We start from the raw sequence: 27,309 nt of genomic DNA, 5'->3' as shown, positions 1-27,309 counted from the left end.
CATTCCGCAGGCCCTCCTAATGAAGTCATTCCCAGTACACATGATCGAGGAAAATTGCCACAGCACCAACACCGGTGCTCCAGCATCTCCCATCCCCCCACCCACCACCACCCTCCATCACCTCTCAGTGTACTCATGTGGAAACAGCAGGTGATTGTGTGCGTTTCCCGCGTGCGTCCCTTCCCTCCCCGAACGTGAACGSGGGTGTGTAGGTGTGTGTTTTCTAACGCCGACTGCTGCTAATTGGATGTCTCCATCCGCAGTTATACACGACGTGGCTTTATGGAGGAGAGAGAAATCACTCCGACACTGTGGAGGAAACACGGTGTTGATGGAATCTGCTGGCAGTAAAGGAAATGATCAGATCATGAGGTTTGATAACACAAGAAAAAACAGTCAGTAGACGGAGACAGAGTGATTTGTACCTCTGGAAACACAGTAGCCTTTGATGGGTTATGAAGCTAATGAATCTCTGACGCCATCACCCAGTGAAAAATCTGCGCGGGGAGGTCCGACGTACCGTCTAATACGCATCAGAGTTCCTGATAGTTCACTAAGCGACAACTTCCTCTGGAGAAATCCTCCGGAGAGGCTGTCGGTCGGTCCGTCTGCCACTCACCAGCAACACGACAGCCAGTTCCCGAGTGGCTGCAAACACTCTGCAAGCTTCGCCGATCTGACAACGACAACAAAAAGTGGGGGAGGAAAAGTGTTACCGAAGGTACCATCAAGTGACATCCAAAAAGGCTCTTTTTACGGTTTCCTTCGTCTGCAAGGGGGAGGTGGGCAGTGGAGGGAGGGTAAGTCATGTTAGTAGAGGGGTTGTGTGATCAAATAGACCCGATTCGATCTGAATGATGACTCAGAAGTTAACAAATTCAGTTTTTTTTTCTCTAATGCCCCCTAAAAAATGAAATTCAACTACTTTTAGAAAGTTGCAGAGGTTTGTTGGAGAACATTAGTGGATAAACAACATCATGAAGAACAAAGGGCACAGCAGACAGGCAAGAGATGACCGAGTTGTTTGGAARGAGCRGTGGAGCTAATTACAAGTCAAACCTGAAAGAAAACCTGTTAATATTTGAGGTTCACCTTMCAGTAGGATTATGGCTCTGATCATACAGCCAGAGATACAATAGAATAGTTTAGATCAAAGCATATTTATGTAGAGTAYGGCCCAGTCAAAGTCCAGATCTAAATCCAAATGAGAATCTGTGGCAAGACATGGAAACTGATCTTTACAAATGCTTTTTCGTCTACATTGAAGTTTGTTTTTCACGTGAAGAGGTTCAAGGAGTTGGAATACTTTAGAAAGACTCTGTACCTGTAAAGTTTAAAGAGCATCCGAGGTCTTGAGTAGTCAACGGCACCATTAGACTAAGAAAGGCAGGTCAACATAAAAGATTTCATAAAGTCTAARTKAACATTAGCATTTCATTTAGAAGACCCAGTCCACCAATGCCTTCCTCCTGAATCAAAGCTCATTTCTCTTTCTGATTCCAACTGTTGTTTATTAAGCTTCTAATTTGTAATTTCCATAGCAATAAATGCAAAGTATTATCAATATGCCAACACCATGCATTATTAAAGATGAACGCCATTAGCATAATAATAAATTAGCATAATCAAGACCACTATTTGCAAGGGAGATGTTGTGGTGCAACAGTATATCCATCCTTCAGCAGAAGGTGAACCGGTTTTACTTTTTTCCTTCAGAAGGCTTTCAGAAACCTCAAACTCATCAACAGTCTTCATCAAATATAATGCAGATTGTGTGTATCTAGGTGACCCCATCGGCTGTTTTAGTGGGCTGTATAGAAACCAACCAGCCTTYGGTTCCCCTCTCATCAGTTAGTGGTGCGTTGAGTCGTGCCGATTTTGTTCAGGCTAGGTTAGCTAGATTAGCCATGTTGGAGGCATAATGATTGATTCGACTTTGCGTAAGTCAATTAGATGCGGCATAAAGGGTTAGGGTTGGTCRTTTGGTCAAAAGATTTGGTCTCAATCAAAAAGGTGCCCTGTTGGTTTGCTTCCTTTAAGTAGAATATTTGAAGACAGATGCATTTAAATGTAGGATGTGTTTGTGGGAACCCAACATGCAGTCTACTGTGTCTATAAGGGATCCTCTATGTCTGGTACTGTTGCAGTCAAGACTACTTAATCTGCCACCAMGTCAAACCAACACTTCCAGTCTAAACCAATGAGAGATCTGTTTTAAGACTACCAGTTGTTGCTCCAGACATTTAAAGACACTCATTAGCAAGCTAATGTGTAACATCTCTCCAAGCTAAACGGCACAGAACACAAGGTTTCAACATTTTATTTAACAAACACATTATAAAAGTATGTTGAGTCAAAACTTTATAGAAACTACTTTGCAAGTTGTACAGACTGTCTTTAGACTTTTTTTTMGACTTATGACGTAGTTTCTTCAAATCCAATCAAATCAGCTTTCCAGTTCYCATTGAAGAAAAACATCCCTACACCATGATGCCACCACCACCATGCTATATTATGAGGATAGGGTGAATACAGGCCAGAAAGTTGAATTTTGGTCTCATCTGCCCACACAGATGACTTCTGAACATAGTTGTATGCACTGGATATCTTTTAGTTGAAATGGGTCTATATATAAATACATGGCATGTTGTTCAGATTTATATTTGCAGAATATGAAACAAACTTACCTTCTATTTCCCTTGGTCTAAGGGTCTATTTTGTATGTTTCCCTCCTGATATACATTAAAATATGCAATATCTCTCTGGTAATCATTAAATTATGCTATGAGTTCTCGAGGTATAGCCGAAAGTGAGGCAGCTTGCCCCTGATAAAACAAAGCAAAGGCACTTAGCATGCTTTGTCCTAGTTAAGATTCCCTCTCTCCGGTAATACCATGTTTCCAAGTGTCTGCTGGAAAACAAGTGGAAGGTCAAGATCACGAACAATAGATGTTGATTCCAATTATGTGTAAAGCATTGAACAAGATGCGCTAATGATGGCGTTGTCGGGAGAAAAAAGGTGTTTATGTGCTAGTCTTCCAAAGCCTGTGAAACAGTTTATTAAGCAAGGGCTTTATTTCCATAAAGGCTGATAAGACTTCAAATGATTCACTGAAAAACAGTCCTGGCATCGGCACAGCAGAGCAGCGTGTGTATTTATCTCTCTCGACGCTGCGAGACAATCAAGACAAAGATGATAGCACGGTTTGAAATGCAGCACAGCRGCGTAATGAGATTGCAGCTACTTCAGGAACAAAACCAGACAAAATGCTTTTTTCTCCTAAATGGCTCCTTGTTTTATTCACACGCACCAAAAAAAGGCCATCGTTTTCAATTAATGAAGCAGGGAATTGAGTCTGAGGTCCGGCGGGATATGGATTAACCATGATGGCTTGAGGGCCCAATCTCACACCGAGCCTCTGCTGCAGTCTGCATGGAGGAATTTCTCATTCAAGGCCTTGGCTGCCTTCAACAGCCCCCTCCCTCCTTCCCGCTGCCTCCTACCTCCAGCTCATCCACCCATTCCTCATGCTAAGGTGAGCTGCTTCAGTGCAGACCGCTATTAGTGGCGGGGGGAGATAAAACTGTAAGTGTTGCTCCCAATTAGTGCATCAGTGACCGCTCYGTGCCTCCTCCACGGYGAGGCCTGCAAGGTATGGGAAAAGGATGGGAAATGAGGGGTGGATGGGCAGCGGAGAGATGTGAGGGAAGTGGCGGCGGGAAGAAGAGTCAACGGCGCGAAGATGGTGGCATGAAAGACGGGAGTGGGTGAGAAAGGCAGCGAGATAAAGAGGGGGCAGGAGATGAAGCAGAAACGGGGGGTGGGGGAGGAGTGAATGGTGTAGAGGCGGCGGGAGGGGTGGGGGGAGCAGAAGAGTGACTAAAAAATGGCTTAAGCATTCGTTTTGAGTGGCGAGACAGGTCCTATTAACATTTAACAGCATTTGCGCAACTTGGTGTGGAGGTTAGGATGCAAATGAGGAGGAATTAAAACTGGCCAGGGGTTTGTCATTGATGGATTGCAGTCTGGTGCTTCTCGCCACTTCCTAGTGTCCATCACGGACGATTACTGTATAATTAAACCTTATTTCTGGACTCTCCGTCCGCATAATTACTTGTGTGGGAATGTAACCATCATCTAAAAGCTCCAGCAAAATGCTTTAGCATTTAGTCTGGCGGGCTGCAGTCATTTTACCGAGCCGCTAGACAGATAGAGCCGTCTGATGGTTGGGAAAAAGAACAGTCACTTTTAATAAGAGGTAGGGGAAAAAATATTAGGCGACAGTCTGCTGATTATAGGAAAATTAGGCTTTCAAGTGGTAAAGCCCTTTGTGTTATTTGCATAATTTATTCCAGCTTTACCCCCTGTTTTACCACCTCTGTATTTTTTTCTTCTTCTCGAGCTGTGGGCAATTTCCTCTCATATTTGAATGGATTGCACATTTAAGACTACTTAAGGAAAACGATCACTTAGCATATTTTAATTGTTGTGCAAAAGAGTGAGCAGAGGGTGCAAGGCAAAGCTTTCGGCGTGTGGACCCTTTAAGGCGAAGAGGACGCAACGGTGTCTGGAAGATAACCTTTAAACTGAGGGGGAAAAAAGTGGAAGATTTAAGATGAAAGTGGGACTGTTGCATGACACTTTGGGGGTAAACTTCTAGGGATTGTTGGGTGATGATGTCATTTCCCCTGCTGGGGTAAGCCGAGACTTCAATCCACCTATTGTCTTCAGCTTATTTGAGATTGTTTTACAGAGATAACAGGTTCAGGCAAAGAAGCCTATAAACTCTCTCACCAGAGACACTCTCCAGTTCAGTCTGGTGAATAGCCCAGAAGGAACACAGCCCATCCAATGGGTTGGTACTCTTGAACATGTAGGTGCGATGTTACTCGACAGCCAATTTGCTGGCATTCACACRGAGCAACATTAATTTTGCTTCGTATGATTGGCTGTACCCCAAGAGCCAAGATAAGGAAGATTATGGATGTTAACTTCTGTGGTAGTGTTAGAAATACTGCATGTCTTAAAGCACATATAAGATATACTATGTGTTAGCAGCCTTGGGGGAAGTCTTGAGTATTTGTGGATTTTAGTTAATAGTTGATGGCTATAGTTCCTCTTCTGTGCAGGGGAAGTTCRTTTCAGCAGCTTGAATTTGGGATCTYGTGTTTTGAGCTAAAAACGTTGGTCACTTCTCATGACCAACGTTTAGATGCTGATGTAGACAGAGCAGTAAATCAAGAAGTAACCCTCACTCAGCTGTCTCTTTTCAATGTTTTGGAGCAGCAGCTCTGAGTCCCCTTGAAGGAAGACAGAGCTTCTTATCCCTTCCTAAGGCAGAAACCTGGAGCCCTACGGAGGAAGATCAGTTCAGCTGTTTGCATTTTTCATCTTGCAGTTTTGGTCATGAGTGAGGAGGATCAGAAGATAGATAGGCAAATAAAGAACTTTGTATTTTTCTTCACTACAACAGACCTTAGGAACTACCTTAATTTATTTCTTTCAATGCGTAGGAGCAACAACTCAAGTCCAAGCTCCCACTCGATGACAGAACCTCTTGCCTCATCCTCAAGCCAAGATCAGTAACCCAATGATGAAGACTCATTTCAGTCATTTGTATTCAGGATATCTAACTTCCTGTCATGATTCGTAATACTAAAGTGAGGGTTTGACAGAGAATATAGATAGATCTTTAAATTAAAAACCTTACTTTCAGGTTGAGTTTCTTCTTTTCTGTGACAGACAGGCTAAACCAACTTAAATTCAGATGAAACYGCAAATCGTCTATTATTCTGATCAAWCCTGAAATCATTTGTCAAAAAGACCCAAAATACTTGAACTCCTCTGTTTGAGAAAGCCGGTAAACCAGGCAATTTGAGAACCTTGTCTCTTGGATGCGAAAACAACCTGGAGCAACGCCTTCTTCACTGCAGACAAAGCTCAAATATGTCTATCTTCTGCTACATCCTGCATTCACTCRTGAACAAGACACCAAGACACTTCAGCTCTTTTGYTTGATAAMGTAGATAAAGCAGGAAACTGAGATATTTGCCCTTTGGCTAATCTCCCTTACTATGACAGTCTGACACTTCCTCACTTCAGTCAAAACCCCAGTTGGCTTCCACGTCATCCTGCCAATGTTTTTTCTAGAAAAACACCAAGATATAAAGACTCTCTCACAACTTAAAATGAGCATTTCTCCTTTTCCCCACTTTAAAACCATTGTCTGTTAAGTTATAAAAATGCAAGTTCATGTTATTAGCCCCCTTAAGAGTTTTGTGCGATAAGAAATACTCAAATGACCGCTTGGGTGTTCCCAGTCTGGCTTATTTTCTTTGCGGAAAATGATCTTTATTTTTGCCATGGATATGGGAAACAAAGAGTTTGATTTCTGATGGCTATAGCATATCTCTAAATGGGAAACTAAAGAAAACAGCAGCTCTTGGTGAACTTTAACCTCTTGTGAAGCATTTGGAGTTTTCACAGATAATTACAGAGGCTATACAGCAGCTTCCCACACCTCACCGGCAGCTATATAATGATACATTGGAAATGGAGCGGGCAAATGCACATCATTTTCATTAAGAGCGCTTGCATAATCCAAATTCGTCGTGTGCGAGAAATATAATTAATGCTTTAATGTTTTGGTCTTGCCACTCTTAGCACGGCGAGAGAAATGAATTGTTACATTTTAATGAGAGAAGCGACAGCGCCGGCTTCCTGCGCAACACGGATGGGTTTCTAATTGCACACAAGGGTGACTAACTCAAGGCTCATTAAGGCGATTTATCAGCTTGGCTATTTTTTTGGCAGGACAATACATTTATTTATCCACTGTACTGATAAATACATTCTGTTATTAATCTTCCTTACCCCAGTTCATCCCTTAGAGTATCATTGTTACGGAGAAAAAGAAAACAAGATACAATCTCCCAAGAAAACGTCTTTAATGAATCGTTTGTTGCTGTTTGTACCTCAGATTACATGAAAATACATTTAAGTTGACTGCAAGTATGGCAACATATTCACACATATAAACAAGTGGTGCATTTGTATTGTATGTATAGGTATGTACAACAGAAACACGTTACACTCTGTTTTAAAGTTGTGCAAGTGTGTTATATATACTAACGATTTATAAAATTCCACACACTAAATGAAAATTAAAAAAAGAAAAAATAAGAGGAGTGTGCCCACGTATATACACATTCACACACGCACAACCACAGTAGTTCACAAAGGATTAAAGCAAATGTATTGGATTATACATTTCCAGGTCACCTTTAAGTTGACCCCCAACTCCTCACAAATTGCTTGCGAGGTTATTTTTTCTATTTTTTTTTTCATGTCCGCATCGTCTTGAGAGCATGTGTGTGTGTGTGTGTGTGCTGCAAATAGCTCGGATCGGACAAACGGTGACAAACACGCGCGTGTACAGTGTAGGCTTTGCTGCAGCCTGCGGTTGCACCATCAGCTAAATGTTTTTTGTTAAGTACAGTCATCTGAGGTAGACTGCGCAAACTTTATGGTAGTACTCTCTCCTGTTCTCCGTCTTTTTTTTTTTTTTGTCGTTTTTCTCTGAAATGTTGACGTTTGGGAACACGCAGATCAAAAAGCACAAGTGTTCTGCAGTTATGAGGTAGAAACGCTTAAAGTAACAATTGAAAAGGCAGGAGGAGAAAAAAAACAACCTAGGTTTGCACGGCGTGGGGGAAAAATAAGACTAAAAGCGAGGAGAAGGATCAGAGAGCRTGTTAGAACCGAAGCATAGCATTGACCGCCGCGTTTCAAGTCGTTTGTTGGTCCGCTGTAGAGAACAAGGGGAGAAAAGGAACGCCTGCGCTGCTGTTGTGCGCTCTGAAGTGCATTAGTGGGTTTTTTTTTCTGTCCAAAGAGACTCTTTCTCCAGAGGATTTGCTGACAGAAGGAATTCTCGCACAGATTGTTTTGAGGGTGGTTTTCTGACGGACTACTTTGCTTTCCCCCTTGTGCTGCTGCCACACCGCCTGCCTATCTCTCTCCTCGCCGTCGGTTTTGCTGATGCTCAGCAGAACTCTCCTACCCTCTACGTCAGGGGCTGCACYGGCGGTGCTCACGAAAGTGGGGCCGATCACACACTACAGATAACAGCGATTCAGTAAATGTTTGGTTAAACTTAAAAGAAAAAATGACGTCAGGATAACTGCACACAAAAATACGGTCTCCCGGTGGAGTTGGCAAGGAGAGGACACACACTCCTGATGGAATACAGCAAATAATGGAGAACTCACTGTGGTAAAGGACCTTGAAGATTTGTGCTAGTTTCTCTTTGTTTTCATCTGAAAAATATGAAYAAATCCAATGCAGCTACGCAGAAAGAAAAAATGTGACAGCATTTAGTCAAATTTCAGTGTTTTCATAGGGATTGTATGTGATGGACAAACACAAAGTAGTGCAAAGTTGGGAATTGGAAGTATAGATGTATTTCAAATTTTTTTTGTAAATACAAATCTAAAAAGTACAGTTGAAATCAGCCTCTCGTTGAGTCAAAAAGCTTTAAGTCCTTTTATTGTAGCCACAGATTCTCAAACACAAATGGAAGCCATTCTCACAGAATGATGCTGCCACCCCCATGTTTCACTGTTTGTGTCGCGGGTTTAATTTTGGATTCCATTTAATGTTTTGCATGCAAACCAAACAGTTGAATTTCCATCTAATATAACAAGATGACCAGTTTCGAATTGTCTCCTACATAACGTCGTAAGGATGTCATGAACAGTCAAATTGATGTATTCAGGACTGTCACTTTACAGATGMTTATTTCTAAAAACATTCTGGAAACCATGTAGACATTTTCTTCCACTTCACAAGTACCAGTTGCACTACTTTTGTGTTGTTCCATCACATGAAATCACAGTACGTTAACGTGACAAAATGCATAAAAGCTCAAGAGGTGTGGACATTTTTTGCAAGACAGTAACTTAAAAACCGGGGTTTTTGTGGTGGACAAACATTTGCAGATATAAGATTGTTTATTATAAATGCAACCTAAATAATATTCCATAAGACTTRGTCAAAATGGGTTTAATGTCATATTGGAACTTCAAGCCAATATCAACAGACYCRCATTAAGTTTTTCTTACAGTCCTACATGAAAATAATCCTGTTTTAGTTTAAGAAAAGAAATCCAAAACTTATGGACAACCTTTGTTTCCTCATTRTACTCCTTTTCCTACTGTTGGTATTGTTTAAAATTACAGCAAAACAAATCAACCTAACCAGCTAATGTAACTTAGTTGACCTTTTTATGGGCATAAATGAGCAGGTGTTTTAATGTTACTGTTTTAAARTTCAGCAACATTTTCAGAGAAAAGATTAGAAACAGCAAATCAGCTGCCAAACATCAACTTCCTGGATGATAACAAATGATGTCAAAAACCCCTAYAGGGAGTCATTTTTGATATTGTAATGAGAGTAACCTTCCACTTTAAGATATGAACAGTGTCTTGCCAATAAATGCTCACCTATAGAACTCATTAAAGTTTGTTGTGTGATGTGTTTCACTGAAATAAACTGATAAAGAATAGAGCATAATTGTGAGGTGGGTGGAAAAATGTTTTCAAATGTTTTACATGTAAAATTCTAAAAAGTGCGGCATGCATTTATATCTTCCCCACGCTTTTAATGGTATCTCTTTGCATGTGAACATGCTACATCCATTCTATATCAGATCAAGGTAGTTTCCCTGTCCCTCCTGAAGACGTGGATCTCTACAGCATGATGCTGTCACCACCGTGTTTCACATAACAGCCGCACTTACAATGAGATTAAATGGGTTTAATGACGTATTGGAAAACTCTTTAGCGATTCTAAACTAAAATCAACCTTCAAAAGTCACCTAAAGAGTTGTGAAATACAAATGCATACCGCACTTTTCAGTTTTTTGGGGGGTTTTGGTCAAAACTATTGTAATGTGACAAATTGTGGAAAAGTTAATATACTTTAGAAAGATGGCAGAGTTAATTTTATATTAAAAATTGGRTGATAAGGTCTCATATATGGYTGTAGTTAAGATCACTCAAGTGTATATTTTCAAATTGAAATTTTGCGTAACGCTGTACTACAATCTTACAAGTACAATGACAAAAACAAAACATAAATAAATAAATGCCTGATATACTGACGGAGCTTCCAAGCAGCACGATCAAACAGCCTAGAGTGTGTTATATGAACAATGTTTATCTACAACACCTACCAGCCTCAACACACCTGCCTGCTTCTAAAGTCTCAGACTCAGCTAGGCAGCAGAACAGTGTTWRMAGAACGAAGGAAATACATTTCAGGATTGGTCAAGAAGATGCAGGCAAATAAAGAGCCTGCTCTGATGGGAAAATAAAGACGTAATGCTTTACTCTCAGTGTAGATCATGTTCCACCAATCAGAACACATCTAATACATTCATTGTCACCTCTTTGTGATTTTTATCCCAGCCCCTTGAGGTCCGCCTAAATGTGAAAGATTCTCTTCTCAAATCTTAGTGCTTTTTGTCGAGATTTCCAGAGGTACTGTACAATTTACAAATGCTTTCCTGAGTGTTATTTGCTTGTTTGTTACGTTTGTTTGTTTTGCAGACACGCGACGTAGGGCCCAGACTTCCGCCACCGAAATGGATTGCCGCAACAAAAGACTATAAAGGATGAATAACCACCCCCGCCGCTAACTGTCAGTCTGTTTTCCAGACTCTCTGCTGAAGGTTTAAAGCTCTCAATAATCATCAGCTCATGCCATGAATTTCGATTGTGAGGCAAATTAAGAGAACTCAGAAAGCACCACTTCAGGCACTTGGAAAGCCAACTAAATCTCAAGAAACGACGACATACGATATATGTACACGGACACCAGGGCGTCTCACGCAAAGCTGACTTGTTTGAAATGTGTAAACAGCGCCTGGCTTGTCAAGCATTTGGATTGAAAATTGTCTCATTAACGGCAAAACTGCTTGTTGTTGAATCAAACCAGGTCTCTGTGAGGACACAGCGGGCTCGCATCGGCCTTCTGTCGGCTTTTCCCTCTAGCACAACGCTTATGCCCTGAGGGGAGGAATTGTGGAAGCCTCTTTTTCTCAAGGGCAGTGCTTATTTTGCTCACTGGCTGCAGCCGAACATTTTGTTCCACTCGGTGTAAGTGTCAATCTCTTTCTGCGATATACTGGCTTGGAATTTACAACAGACACCTTCAATGTCCTGGTAGGTGAGGGGCCTGATCTGGCCCCGGGGCATCATGCCCGTCATGTCCATGCCCTGTGCTGAGACATGTAACAGACCTACAAGGGCCTCCTGGCAGAGTCTGGCCAAATCCAGTCCAGAGAAACCCTCGGTGCGCTGCACAAGCAGTGCCAGATCCTCCTCGCTTAAGCAGAACTTGTGCTGGGATTGGGCCAGAACCTGGTTCATGATCTGGTGTCGGGCTGCGCTGTCCGGTAGGGGCACTAGTACCCTCCGAGTAAAGTAYCTCCGGAGGCCTTCATCCATATCTTGAGGTCTGCTTGTGGAGCAAATGACTAGGAGTTGGTTGCTTCCATCTTCACCTGAGCTCATAAGGAGAGAGTCCAGCTGGGTGAGTAGTTCCCCCTTCAGTCGGGTGATTGGACTCTCTTCACTGACATGAGCTGACAGGAGCATGTCCACCTCGCTAATGAAGAGCACCGATGGCTGTCGGCAACGGGCCACCAGGAATGACGCACGGATAATTTCCTCTCCGTCCGCCAGCCACTTGGTGGCCAGAGTAGAGCCGCTGAGCTGGAGAAACGTCGCTCCTAGCTGACTGGCGAGGCAGCGGCCTAGCAACGTCCTGCCGCTGCCTCTCGGGCCAAACAGCAATACACAGCGAGGTGCTGGTCCTAAACTACTGAACATGTCTGGACGCAGAATGGGCCACAGGACCTCCTCCTTCAATGTAACTTTGGCCAGTTCTAGACCTGCAATGTCACTCCAGTCCACAGGAGGGCCCTGCTGAATGATTTCTGAGGTCACAAGGTCCAGGAGGTGAGGGTCGCAGGTTTTTAATTGCTCCTCGGCAGGGCGGGATGAAGCGGAAGAGGAGGAGGAGGTAGGCCCTGGTGCTGAGTGGGAAAGGTGGAGGCGGTGATCATCAGCACCTTGCTCACTGAGGGACGGGGAGGTGAAGCTGGCAAGAGAGTCTGCTGACCGTGAGCCTCCCAGGGTTGAGGAGACGTAGGCTGGTGGGGTAAGCGGCCCACCTGTTGCCTGGCTGCCATACTTTCTCTGCTGCTCTGATGGCATTGTGGACTGTTTCTGAGGATTAAATGGTAAAGATGACTTTTCCGGATTCCTGTCGAAGCCACCGCCGCCCCCGCTGTTAGAGCCCCCATTTGCACTGCTGCTGTCCGCCACCCTGTACATGGGACTCTCTGCTGAGCTCCGTGCCTGGGGATAGCCAAAGTTCCCRTAAGATGTGTCCATCTCTCCTTGGCCTGTCATATAGAAGGCCTTCCTTTTCAACGTGTTGGAGGAACTGCTATTGAGGGGAGTGGGAGCAATTGGGGTCAGGTTGTGGCTCTGGTATGGGTATCCAGGTAAAGCAGAAGAAGGAGGGAGAGGAGTAGGGGCGGCAATGCCTGAGGGGAGGTACGAAGAAGGAGGGGGCGCTCCTCCAGGACTGTATCCCGGCCCAACTGAGCTCTGAGCTGGGTAGCCAGCTGGGGGGTAATTATAACTAGACAAGTTGGGGGAGCCTCCATTGTAAGCTGGAACAATGGTGGGGTGGGAAGGAGGTGGAGGGGGCTGTAAGAGCCCAGAGCTGTGCAGTGGGGAGGGAAGAGCAGGGGCGGGGCCGGACTGGGAGCTGTAACTACTGTGCAGGTAGGAGCCGCTGTACGTGGGGCCGTATTCCTGAGACGTCATGGAGGAGGAATGGAGCGCCGTGGCTGAGTGGCTCCCACAGCTGCTGCTGGAGTAGCTGGGCTCACTGAGGGTACTGGAAGCCAGGCCTGGGGAGCTGCAGATCCCAGAGACCACTTCAGACGCGGCAGCAACACCTCCCTTTCTGACAGAAACTCCCTCTGGGATGCAGCTCATGGGGTAGACGCCATCTTGCCAGGGTTCYGACTCGCCTTTCCGGCCATTCATCACCCCAGGGACCCCAGGCACCTCGGAGTAAGAGGCAGGCATCTCAAGGATCCCAGARTACTTTTCGGCATACTTCTTGAGCAGGTTGGAGGCGGTGAGGGCAGATATGTCGTCGTTGGCCCAGGAGTACTGGTAGGTGGCAGACCGCTGCAGGTGGCCTGACACCGCCCTGTAGGCCTCAGCCTTGTGGGCTGGGGAGCGGGTGGTAGAGGAGATGTCGAAATGCTGTTCGGCCCACTGGCTGTGCTCCGGGGTCCACTGCATCTTCAAGCCTGAAAAACGAAACAGAGACATTACCACATAAGACAACGTGGAGATCAATTAAAAAACACCATCCACTTGTCTGAAACAAATCTGAAATCCTACATTGAAGTGGAGACTGTACTCCTCACTTCTTCACCTGTTTTYCTATTTTGTCMMATTACAACCACAATCTAATCTATATTACTTGGATTCTATGCTGTAGACCAACACAATGTAGGGTATAAATGTGAARTGAAAGAAAAATGAAATATTTTTTGTCAGCTGCCAGTCTTGGGAGCATGTCTAAACTCCAAAGACTTGTTCCCATTCTTCTTTGCAAAGTAGTTGATGCTCTCACTTATATTTATGTCTGGACTTTGACTGGGCCACTATTAACAAGGCTGCTAACTATGAACAAGTTAATCAAATCTGCCATCATAAAAATTCATGATTTGGCTTATTACAAAGTAATGCAAATAATTGTTCGAGCAAAATTAAGTTTACTGCCAGTTGGAGTGCAAAGGTTTTTTGACATTATATGAATCCAAATATGATTTGCGGTGTGTTTGTAGACTTACAAAACAACAAGCTAAAGAAAGAGAGAAAAAGGTGTTTTGCTGTTGTTGGAAGTACATTTCCTAGTCCCTGAAGGAAAGCATGCCCTCAGCATGATGCTGCCATGATGCACCAACTTTAAATKTGATTACTTTCCCTCAGCAATGCATTTCCTCGCCACTTCTCTATAAACATCTGATTTGCAGAGTGCGTAACTGCTGTTACTGCTTACGTCATGGGAAAGCTCATGGGGTGTGAATACTTTTGCAGGGCTCAGTGTATTGCAGCAGAGAAGGACAGTGGGATGGCTGCTTCTCTCAGCCTAATGCACCACAGCCAGACCAATAAGACAGAGGCATTGAGGGTCACTCTATAATCCCCAGCTCATCTGAGGTGGCTGGAGATGGGTTTGAAAATGTGCCTCGCACTACAACTGCACAACACACACTGATTTGCTCATAGTGCTTTCATTCAACACACACAAACCTGTGCTCATACACACTGACACTTAAAAAAAAAGCCCTATACCTTCACTCGAGCGTGCAGTGGTGCACACGCACACACACGCATGCATCCACTGACCCAGACGGACAAACACAGGCACGCACACAGCAGCTGTGGCGAGCTATGAATTACAACACATTGTGTCTCAAGCTTAGTTCCTGTCTGCACGGCTCCACCTTGACCTCCTCTTCTTCGTCTACCTCTCTTCKTCGTACCTCCCTTTGCCTCGTCTTCCCTCACTCCTGCTTCCATCTTTGCTTTTTTTTTCTTCTCTCCCCACCCCTCTCTTTATTTCTCTTCACCTTCTTTTATTTTGACTCAATCTATTTCGATATATATCTCCCTGCTTTCATTCCCTTTTCTGTGCATCCGCCCCTCCTCTTATTTACTCCGCCTGTGCTCGCGTCGCTTCCCTCCCCTCCCCTTCTCTCCGCCTCCACTCCTTCCTGGCTCCATCTCATCTCAGACACGCTCACCTGGCTCTCCCCTTTATTGCCTCGGGAGGCAGGAGAGCCACTGTTTCCTTTAATCCTAGCCAATGCCATCTGCAAACACTGACAGTCACACAGCGACTCCATCGTTGTCTCGGTATCAAAGCCTTGATGCTTTCAAAGGCTGGATGGGGCGTAATCACAGCAGCCGCATGGCAGATTGAACCCTGTTTGATTTGACTTAGTGCACACAAATAAAGGATAATATCGGTGTCATTTAGCCTGCTTCCTGCGACTTATTGACTGGCGGCAGTTGCATGCGGAGAGACCCACAGCTGGGGGTCCGCTGAGCAATCCCCGGCTCCGGAATTGGTTTGCCATGCGTCTATTTGCGAGAGTAAATCAGGCACGCCAAATAAAATCTATTCCCTTCCTGCCATCCGTTTATGCTTCTGCAGGCACAGACACATGGGAGGAAAAAGCYGACACATTAACACTCTTTTGCTGCCTTCTCCGAGGCTCTGTGTTTGTTTGGTAACAATGCGGGCAGGGAGTGAATAAGGGGGGATCCCATCCCCAGACTCTTATTTCCTCTCTAATTCTCCTCTCTTAACCGTCCCTCTGCAGACGCCAGTGGCTAATTAGCAGAATGGCGATCTGCTAATTGTGTTAATTTACAACATTTTAGCCGAGGGGAGTCTTACAGGGGGGCTGGCGAGCCCATCACCCTCCCAGTGTAGTGAGGAAGCAAGAGCAGATCTKAAGTTTTCTATTAGCTGCTGAGCTTCTTTATTACTTTATTAAGAGGCAGCGTTTCAGGAGTGTATATTAACAGGAAAAAAAAAAAACTGAAAAAGGTTGCTTCAATCTTAATAGAATTAAAATATCACCATCAAGATTTGATTTCAAGCTAAACTATGCATCAGTTATATTTTTGCTAACTGCAGACTTGAAATAAATTAGCCTGGCTGCAGCATATTCTTTTAATAGCAGGTATGTTGCCATGGTGAACTTATGTAAAACAGCAAAAAAAAAGTCTTCCAAGGGGTTAATAGCCTGGAATGCTTTGAAGCATGTATCCAACATGCTTAATTTAAAAAGGAGGTATTATGTAAAATCGATGTTTTTGAGCTTTAAATRTTATAATGTTGTCCCCTCATCAGAAACATACCTGGAGTGTTGCCTTGATTCTTTCATAAATGTTGGAGAAATTAATTACTCTCTTGTGGCAGCCATTGGGGTGCCTAAATGTTTGGAACTGCACTCTCCAGCCGAGATTCTGCCTTACAAAGTGCCCCTAGCCCGCACAGCCCCTACAGACTAGKGGCAGCAGCAATTAGAGCAACTATGAGTCTGCTGGGTTTATCATAGGAACTACTTCTCAGTCCGATTCTACAAAGGACATTTGTACACGGCTTAACTGAGAAACAACGTGCTGAAGTGTCAGAGAGTAGGAGCTTCTTAAAGAGAGAGAGGTCAATTTCAAACAGTCAAATTGTGATGTMAATTTTCTTTCGTGTTTGATATACATAGAAAGTGAAGGTAACATAGTTACTTGATTGCACTATAAAATGGTACTATGTGACCCAGTAAAGGGGTCTGTACACAAACGTATGCTACACTTTTCAAATGTATATTTGCAAGATCATTTGAGAAACCCCGTAATAATTATTCATTCCACTTCATAATTTAGGTTTGTGTTGCATCTTTCGTCAYAGTCTTGCTATTTTTTCAAATATCCACATAAAATAATTGACATTAGAGTTTACTGAACTGTTTCTAAATGAATACTTTCACATTAAATTAGAAAACAAACAAAAAAAAACATTTGTGGTCAAACGCTAAGCTATTTTTCTGGGAATTAGCCAAAAAGTCCTAAAAGTTTTTTTTTCATTTAGGCAGATTTAAGTTTCACATTTGATCTTAAAGTAAACATTGGCATATCTCATAGGGTAGATTTGTTTTAGAGTAGCCTTGTATGTTTTAAAGGCATTGTATGTTTTAAATTAAACTGAGTGGTTTAATAAAAAAATTAAAAAACACACAAAAGTAGACTTAATTTTCAAATGAGACGATAATTCCAGCCAAATGATACAACTCCTCTGTGAGCAAGTGATTTAAAGTCGTTTTCTGTGTTCTCTTACTGTCTGATCTGTAGCCAAAAGCTACATGTCGGCTTGGCTGCAACTCTCTATAGCTTTAACATTACCTTTTCAGCACCACTAAATAATATATAGCTGTAGATAGCAAGGATAACATTCATGAGGTAATGCTCTCGGCAAGTTTCAGCCTCGTCCTCTGCATCAGTAAACACACACGCTCTCTAACAAACTAAGTGTGTATTCCCCGTCTGGCTCAGGAGCTTTAATAACCGCATGTGTTCTCACAGCGGCTCTCCTCTCTGCAGATAAACAGGCCGGCTATGAAGCGCCTTCCCTTGATTCCATGTCAATCTGTGGCGATGCTTCTGCAGAAACATCCATCTTTATGTCATTTTACGYTGGCAGAAATCTGGATATTGGCCGAGATTGATCAGGGAATCATGCACTTTACCTCTGCCTGTAAAATACTTCAGTCGGTTTTTATGGAGGAGATGCAACAAAAATGTATATTCCACGTTTTAAGATGTTACATTTTCCTAAAATGTACAGGTCAAGGAGTGAGTTATAGCTATAGCTATATCCAATTATCTACTTTTAAGTATATCTCAAGCAACAGACCATAAAATAAACAGAAAACGTAATGATAGAAGCTCAAATTATTTTGTTTTTTCTCAGTTTAGTTTTCTCAGGGTCCAACATTACACACAATAGGATGACGATACCGTCTGATCGCACAACAGGAAGTTACASCATCTGGAAACAGTTTATTGTATGCTGAAACAGAAACAGAATAATCAGAAAACGTCAACAGCGAATCCAAATTACAACCCAATAATTATGAACCAGAAATAGATTATCTGAGGTAAAATCTTCTTAAACATAGTCAATGGATCTCTCACATTGCTTTGAAGGAGTTTTGACTCTCTCTTCTTTCCAGCATTGTTTAATTCAGCCATATTGAAGAGTTTTCACATCAACACATCTGTTAAAAGATTTCTTTAGATCGGTGGAATTGTATGCTGCTTTATGAGATCTTTTAGCCTACTTTCATGGTGTTAGGTTGTATTGAAAAAGTTCTTGATTTTACAGGTTTGGCAGTGAAACAGATATCAGCTTTGCAAAAAAATGTGGTTATTCACATGTTATCTTGGTCTGTTATCTGAAACATCTGAAACATTTAAGAAACGCAATGTAAAAAAGACCCAGGAGAAATCTGTAAAAAAAGACAGTTTGGTATAGAAATTATTGCYGAGGAAAGAACATATGATTTCCAGATTCTTTGGGAGGATTCAGAATATAATAGAATATAATAGATTTATGAAGCTATTAAAAAAGGAAACTATTTTCTCCAGAGTTAGCTCAGCTGTTYATTAACGYTGCTGCTAGAATACAGGCTGCTGAGAATTATGTTACGCTTTTGGTAATTTGGTTTCTATAGTGATGGAGTTGTCTAACACAGGACATCCAACCGTAGCCACCAAAGGGGAATTATGTGGAATCGAAGAAAACTTGAATCAACCAGAAACCGACTTCCAGGAAGGCAAAATAAAGTATAGCATAACATGCAGTCAGCAATGCTACTGTATTGTCAACAATAATATAAGATGCCTGAACACAGTTTCAACTCTGTCATTATGACTTTGCTTTTATATTAGTAAAACTCTGTAATTTAGAGTTGCAAAAGTGCTAAACCGGGTTGCCTTTTCTCAGGAACAACTTCCACACTGAAGAGTGTTGTTTCCAGCATGATCGGCTAGGCCAGTCTGCCAYGTTGACTGAGCAGAAACAGATCTTTTTATTTCAGTCCAGGCACCAGCACAACATAATCAAGCTGAAAACTGTTCAGTTTAAGTCACTAGATAATTTCTCAGAGCATCTACATTCAGACAAGAAGGAAATAAATGAAGAAAAGTCTAACGAAGATGAAGGAAGTGTCACAATCACAAAGAAAAACCAGAAACACAAGCTGTCCAAGTCTTTTGTCTGCTCAGTACGACAAGAAAAACTCCATTTCCAGCGTATTTTAAGAAACACGGATGTTTCTAATACCGTCATTAATAAAGATAATGTATATAAAAGAGTGTCAGGCTCCATCAAGGCTTTCATCTCGTCTTTAATGAGGTTAATGCAGAGACGCTGTGATTACCCCAGCAATGCAAATGAAGGCCAAATGATAACTTGCACTATTTAAATAAGGTAATAGCGATTACTCTACGTTATTCAAATGAGGACAGACGCTTTGAACAGAGCCGCTTTGAACTCCCTGCTCCTTCTCCAAAACATATGGCAGAGAGGATTGACTTAGGGATCGTTCAGGGGTTCAGCCTCTAATTCAATGTGATGTAAACCAGGGGCAACGAGCAAGCAATGTCACTTATTGTGACCGTGAAGGCTTGGATGTGGGGACTTACTGCACCCCTTTACTTTCCTTCTGCATCCTTGAAAGTTGCTGTAAAAGAAAAAAAAAAGAAAAAAGGCTTGAATTCAATGTCAAATGATTCAAAGACATGGATCAAAAATCAGCCTCTAGGAAAGAATGTTTTTTTTTTGTTATTTATGAAACTATCAAGGCCCCAGGGCCTTGATAGTTATTTAAAAAAAGAAAAAAAACACTGAGAAATTTGTTACTTTTTAGCAAATCTGGGTTTTATTAACAATTGGTGGCCTTCCATGCAGATAAGAATTTAGAGGTGTCATCCCAGTCGTCGTACTTATTTTCTGATTGCTCCTTGAAAAGTAAGAGGTCCCGGTAAGTAATTTCAATGCGTTTACATTTAATAATTTCCCTTTTCTGCAAAGCTACTTTACAAGTGGACACATGCAGAAACGTGTGTGTGTGTGCCTCTGGGAAAAAAAAAAAAAAGGCACGGCATCAGTGTGCTGCAGAGAAAAGGAGGAGAAAAAGGGGGAGGGAGTGAGATGGTGCACTCAGCTGAAACAACATCCAACAGAAAATCTTTTCCACCTTCTGAAGCCTGCCAGCGTTTTYCTCGTCCTCCTCCAGGCCTCTGCATAGAGAAGCCTAATCATTCTCATTATGCTCGGCGTCCATCTGCATCAACAGAGCTGCCCATTACTGTGCGTGTGTGTATATGCAGTAAACAGCTCTTTAGAGAGAGCTAATGAGCTCTTTTAAGTCTGTCTGCTGTGTGATTCTGCAAGCGGGGTGTCGGAGCAAACTGCCCATTTTGGTAACGTCATAATTAAGCCGTATGTGTTAGGAGGAAGAAACGCAGGCGCACACACACACATACGTGGAGAGATAAATGTGTGCCCTTCTTTGTCTTTTTAACATAAACACACACAGGAGACCTTCAAAAACAAATTATCATGTAGGACTTATTTATTTATTTGTACGTCGGGCCGTTGGAGGAGGAGGAGCTGTGTGACAAGCGATAACTTCATCAAGAGAGACCTGCTTTCACACACCACCTGGGAAATCTAAGCGGCCAGTTATTCAAATCCTTATCAAATACACCAGAGGGCATCTTTTAACCTCTCAATCACTACACCTCAACACGCGCCGTACAGTACGCGTGCTTTTGTTTAATGACTTGTTCGTACGTATGTGTGTTCAACAACCTTGTTAATGAGTCCGGCACACTGTGACTAAGCCACAGGCAACATGGTGCTGGAACACAACCTGCCATAGTGAGTCAAATAATGTGATTAGGTCCTCCAAAAGGCAATTAATTATCAAATTAGTCATGAGCTTATGTGACTCGCTTGACACACACAAGAATCCGAACTGGGTTCATCCGTCCCCTCAGAATCACCGCTAATAAGCTTTGTTTGTTTTGAGCACAACAAATACAATTATGTTTCCTTTCTTAGTGGCAGCCAACAAACAACAAAATGATTAAAACCATGTTGTTGTGTTTTTTGGGGAGTGGAGGGCTGAGGCAAACGTATGGTGGGTCTGGCTGCCCTGCAGTGTCAGGTCAGACTGTTCCACAAAGAATAAAAGATACTCCTCGCATGATTAGATGATATACATCMCTGAGGCAAAACACTTTCAAACAACAAAAAGCACATATCAGTAAAGTGAAAGCGTTGAATGAATTTAGTCAATACAAAATTAAGAAGACGCCACTAATGAACCATTCAATTGTGTTGAATCAAATTAACATCTCAAACATGCAGGACACAGGCCCTCTAAAGCACAACAAAAGCTCTAATAAACATTAGTTCCACTAACACTAAATAACCAACATGGTGTGTAGTGGAAGCTAATGCTAAAGTGTTAACTTCAAATCAAATCATGTCTGCCCTTGATAGATTACGACCTTTGCACTAGTTTAATTTTGACAGTATCATTTACATGTTCTATAATGCTATTACATATTTTGTGTTTTTATCTTGTTCTCTACTGTTCATGTTTTATTTTGTTCCTGTACATTTCTTGTTTGAAATAAAGTTACTGAGGAAAACAAAGAGAGAACACGAGGAAAGGAAACAGAACTGCAAACAGTCTTTACCCACTTCAAAAGAAAAGCATAAATATAAACATTTAGCTACTTAGATTTTTAAGAGTTGATAAACTTTATTCAACTGAAGGTTTACAAAAAAATAAATTAGCACTTCAGAATTTATCCAGAAAAATGTATTTATGGGAAGCTAAGTACGCTAAGCATTTTCAAACTAAGCAAAAATGGCGCTAAATAAAAAAATTAGCTCTGCCACTAGTACATTAGCAGGCGTATGTCAACCACTGCCAAATGGTATATTTGGCACAGCACCCAAAAAACACACAACTACAGTGAAACATGGTGGTGGTAATACCATGTTCTGAGGTTACTTTTCTTCAGATGTTACTAGACTTTTTGTTAAGGTGAATGAAATCATGAACAGTGCTAAAATGCAGTCAGCTTTGACCCAAAGTCTTTAGCAGTCTGCTAGAAATGTGGAAATGAAGAAGACTCTTAATTCTTTTCAGAATCAAAGTCCAAACGTTCTCTAGAGAGATCATTTTACATTTTGAAATGGTCTACTCGGAGTTCAGAAAAACTTCTAAGTGACACTCTGTGGGGTCATCTGGAGGACCAGAAATATCCACACAATCTGATTAGTTTAAGATGGGACACACCTATGCAATCAGCCATAGAATATGGTAGATATTTCCAAACAYCCAAATATGTCGTTTTTTGAGCAATTAAAAAGTACAGGCTTTTTTTTAACCAACAGAAACAGGTGGGGACAGGCAGAGAAACATTTAACTCTATAGCAGTTTCTCTACAACTTCAAATGAAGGGACAAAAAACCACAGGTACAATATTGTGGGAAATCTTACTTGTTTTGAATCTGCCRTGTTTAGCAACATTTGTGCACTTGCGATGGACTGCATTTATTGACTGAAAGTGGCAAGTTTGGATTCCTTTTCTAAATTTTTTAGTATTTACCTTGCCAATTGAGCCATCAGGAGTGAGGAACATTACTACAGCAAATCAGCTGAGACACAACTTCCTTCAAACCTTCACAATTTGAGCAACACCTTCAGCTTGTAATACATTTTTTTTAATCTTCAAACAATGCTAAAATATTTAACAAAATTTTCATACTATTTCCTTACAGTCCAACTGTTCTATTCAAGTGAAGCTGCAAAGCGCTACAGCGACTAGCAACAACAACAACAAGAGAAAAGGGAGGGAGCTGAGGGAGTTCAAAGTCTCGGCAGCGAGCAGTGACCAGGAGAGATGAGCTGTCACTAACTCAAAGACAGTAAATGGAGGGAGGGGCTGGGGGAGCGGGTGGGTGGTGGGTGGGGGGTGTTCGGATGCTGCAGAGATGACAGCTCCGAGCTACGATATAAGAGTATTTGACAAATGACAGCAGCTTTATAGAAGAAAATCAAATATTCATTGTAATCGGTGATCTTTGACCGTCTGATAAGTTTGCGCAGCTTTGACCAGAAAACTTTGAAACGTCTGTGGAGCTACAATTGAGCTTCACCGCTGTATAGAAAGGAAGAAAGAAAGAAAAAAAAAAACAGAGTATATTTAAAGATGGATCTAAATTTAAAGAAATCTGGCTTAAGCACAATAAATCTGTAACTTAATTTCAGCGTGGTATCATCGGTGCCCCTGACTGCGGGTATCAGATCTTCTTTAGAGCTGTATAAATTGACACAGTCTAAATTTCCTTTTACAAGACAGACTATTGAATGGGTGGGTTAAATGGGTAGGGCGCAGTTAAACAAATGCTCCGGATCAAGGAAATTGTGCGTGGCTTCTTTTGTCATTCAGAAAGGAAATTGAGAGATATTCGGTGGGGGCCCCGAGCCGCTAACGCATGGCATTCATCTATAATGCACTCGGCCTGTCCGTCAGATACTCCATTTCCTGTGACTAGCGCAGCGTGCCTAATCACCCGCCGCCACACAGATTCGTTCCTCAAAGACACACACACACACACGCACACACACACACACACCCCCACGCACGCACGCACCCCCACACACACACACCCACACACGCATTACACATGCACACACATGCACACACACACACACGCACGCATACACACACAGGAGAGAATGGAGACAGACACAGAGGCATCAGGCCCGCTGAGGCAAACGGAGTATTCTTATCTGGCAGACAAAACATCTGTAACGACTAGCACCACAACTGTGCTCTAACAGTGTCACGACCCCGACAGCATCTCCATGGCTCCGTTTCATCACTCAGAAAAGCAAAGCGGCAAAAAAAAAAAAGAAACACCAACACATCATCAGGAAGGGAGAAAAATAAAATAAAAAAATTCACTCATGTGACTTAAACTGGCTGCTATGTTGGCACAATTTTCCCCTTTTTTCATCCACAATCCACAAAAAAAWWAAAAWAATAAAATAAATAAATAATAAAAAAAATAAAAATAAGCAGCAAAAAAAAAAAACTTTCTTTATGTAAATTTCATCTAAACAGAAACCAGTCAGATCGAAACTTGTCCTATGACCTGAAGCTCGCTGTTGATCTGGAAAGCTTTCACTGAATTATTTATAGAGTTAAAATATAGAAAACAACTTTTAAAACTTAAGAAGTTATCACTTTTAAAAGCTTGACAGGGAAACTGCTTATAAGGTAACTCAAATCATACTGTTAAACTACTTTTAGGCTATAATGAACCCCACAGGAGAGACATTAACACTTAAGATTTAACTTACTGCAGTATTTGATTCAGCAAAACTAAATATTGAGTTAAAACCTGCTAAATATTAAGACCACCCTAATAAATGTTTAATTTAAATGYGAAAAATATGTTAATTTAACACTATAAATCATTAAGTACTTATAAAGAACAAAAGAAAATGCAGATTCATATTATTTGTAAAAAGTTAAACACTAAATCAAGGCTTGGTTACACATTAATAGCATCTTGCGTCGTTTTTTTATTTTTCTGCGAGGATTATGAGCCAACAAGCTCTGAACATGTATATAGATTTTTTCTGACAGTTTGAGAATTATAGTCAACAGCAGACGAAATATATTGCGAAAATGTCAGGGTTTTTCTTGTCTTACCAAAGATTCATCTGCTTTCTCAAAACTGTTTTAGCGTGGAATAGTAACATATTTGTCTTTTTTACATGGCGATTGAGCATTCCACTGGCTTTTATTTAGGACTACTACAGTAAATRCAGCTGAAACCAGATGCAGACTKTACTTTTTGTATTTCTATCTATAAAATAACTTAAATACCCATAATTTTATTTCCACTTATTCATAGACCCCAAACTGGCAACAGCTTTTTAGGGGCCTTGAGCAGAAATTCATTTTGGGCGCTCTTCCTGCTGAGAACATAACCACCACTAACAGCATACAAGCAAACAAGTTCGATTGGCTACTTGACAGATAGGAGATGAACAAACCAAGCTCAAATACAATGAAAATATTTCACATGTAGCATCAGATTTTAACTGCATGAACATAACAATCAGACAATGAAKACTAAAGATGCAGTAAACTCGTTACTTTACAGTTTCAGTTAAAATACTAATTTTCTTCATTTWTCTATGCTGAAACCCTCAAATCTTGTGGTGAAACTCTTTAAAAAGTTAATTGCAGGGTCTGTAATTAACTATTTGCAATTAATTTAACTTAAAAAAAACATAGACAAAATAGGCTACATTCTCAATTCAAAACGCCCTTTTTGCTGCTTACTTATTAAATAGATACATATCAATACGATGTCAACATCAAAGACATTGTACTGATTGCTCTTAATCTGTTAATTAGGTTATTCAACCAAAATGGGTGATATTCTACACGTTCAGGTTTTAAAGTATTTCAGGAAGTTCTCATCATTCATTGGATGTTTTTACAAATACTTAGTTTTTTAAAATATGAACTGTGGACGCTGACATTAGCGTTGGAGACGTCTGTGCTTGCAATAATGAATCCCCAGTGGGTGAAGAGATGCGGCTTTGTCGTCCATCACTGTTGTTTGTTGATGCTGCTTGTGCGTCAGTTWTACGGGTGTACCACAAACATATTAAAAAAGTTCTGATTTGGTCTTTTGTATGTAAAAAACAACAACACATTGGTTGTGTTAAAATCTGTGTAAATAATTAATCAAAATTAAAACGTTAAAACATCCTGGCCTAAGTCTAATCAGATTTAATAGTACATTCTCAATAAGTGAATCAAAAACTTTCGCTTGCTATCCGTTGGGACGGCTCCACATATACATGTGCAACATCTCTTCCTGCTGCCTTAGCGGTGACAGCTTGAAGAGGTTTCAAGAAACAGCTACTAAATCCAACAGTTTCCTCTTTCCTGCAAGCAACACCGGCTCTGGTGTCAGCTAACCCTCTTCCCTCGCGGCCGCAGAGTTTTTTTTCTGGTGACAGCAGGAACGTTTCCACGGCTACATCGGTATTCCCCACTAAAAGTCCTCCGCTACGTTCACTCAAGGTGGAACAAGCAGGATCTTTCACAGCAGCTCGGRGGTTAACGTGGGGCCACATGCTATCAATACCCCGCTGACGTCCGAATCCATACCGGCGAACCAACACTACTTTGTTTACCTGTGTGTTCAGTAATTAAAATAGATTTCTGAGAGGAGGTCTAATCCTTTTAGAAATGACATTGATCCGACTTCCAATTGAAGAGAGCCAGGGTGTAATTTTGTCATCGCTACTCCCTCCTTCCTCCTGTGTGGAAACTTTGGAAAGTCCTCAACATGAAGGGCGTCATTTAGTGGCAGGCGGGGTGGGGGGGGGACTCGAAGGGGGACGCAGGTGGAGATAATAGAGAGGAAGCCTCTAACCTCATCTAAAGCTGTCTGTCTTCGTAAATAAAATGAGATAATTATTGAGCGAACAACATTATACGCCGACGACATACTCTTTCTTCTACCCCCCTCCAGCCGGCGCAGTTGTAAATCTCAACAAACACGGTGCTTTTGGACATTAAGTGCTCACTAAGCACAGTGGATGCATCATATTTCAAGAGCAGGCGTTGTGTGGGTGAGGAGCTGGGGGAAAATGGAGTGTAATGGTTATCCATTATCTTATACAGCAACGGCGGCAATGATCATTTTCAAGTGACTCATTTCTGGAAGTACCTGTCTATTGGCCACTTCGAGAGAAGACTTTGATGGCTAATCCAAAACAACTATTCAGAGGTCACTTGCAGCGGCTGCGCCGAGACACTCCGCACAAGAGAAACGCTCCAGCCTCCCTCATTATTCAAATACAATCCTCAGAAAAGATCCACATCACAAACAGTCGGTGCGGCGGCCCCAGAGTGGGCGATTACCTGCGCAGCACGCTCTGAACCAGAGAGGAGGCATTAACAATGCATCAACAAATGAATATATCACAATCCAAGTTAGGGTTTGAAAGAGATATTTGTCACTGGRATGAAATGGTGACACTAGAGATGTATTAACATATTAATGATCACTTATGGAAGAAGAAGAAGAAGTAGGCAGCACAAACACAAGTCTGGCGAGTGGGAAAACTTTCACTTTATTCAATCTCACGGTGTTGTGAAAAAGTAATCACCATGCAGATTTCTTCTGTTTGTTTTGCTTTTTAGTCACACTTATGTGGCTCAGATCAAACAAATTTGGATTGCTGGCAAGAGTTTGTGATACTTGTCAGTCTTTTTGCATCATGGAGGAGCAATTTTGGCAATCTATTTGTGGGGGAATTTGAGGATTTTTGAGCCTATTTAAGGTCATGGTGCAGCATCTTAATTGATCCATACTTTGAGTCAATACCAAACCTTTCAATTTATTTTCCTATTCACCCAGTCCTGAAACTGAAAACCAACACCAGATCATCATAATCACACCACTATGTCAATATGATGATATATTTCTGAAAGATTGTGCTAGTTTTATTTGTA

The 27,309-nt window shown here is 41.7% G+C and overlaps 1 protein-coding gene across 1 annotated transcript in view; it reads right to left on the bottom strand.

Moving 5' to 3' along the window:
* Positions 1-6,931: 6,931 nt before the first annotated feature.
* LOC103474257 (fidgetin-like) overlaps positions 6,932-27,309 on the bottom strand; it is a 52,906-nt gene continuing 32,528 nt past the window's right edge. The window contains exon 2 of the mRNA XM_017303742.1: positions 6,932-13,400. Coding sequence (XP_017159231.1) covers positions 11,125-13,400 — 2,276 coding nt within the window. The 3' untranslated portion in view covers positions 6,932-11,124. The remainder of the gene's footprint in view (positions 13,401-27,309) is intronic.

Source organism: Poecilia reticulata, linkage group LG2, assembly GCF_000633615.1.
Source record: "Poecilia reticulata strain Guanapo linkage group LG2, Guppy_female_1.0+MT, whole genome shotgun sequence".
Taxonomy (NCBI): Eukaryota; Metazoa; Chordata; class Actinopteri; order Cyprinodontiformes; family Poeciliidae; genus Poecilia; species Poecilia reticulata.
This window is presented reverse-complemented; position numbering and strand designations above follow the sequence as displayed.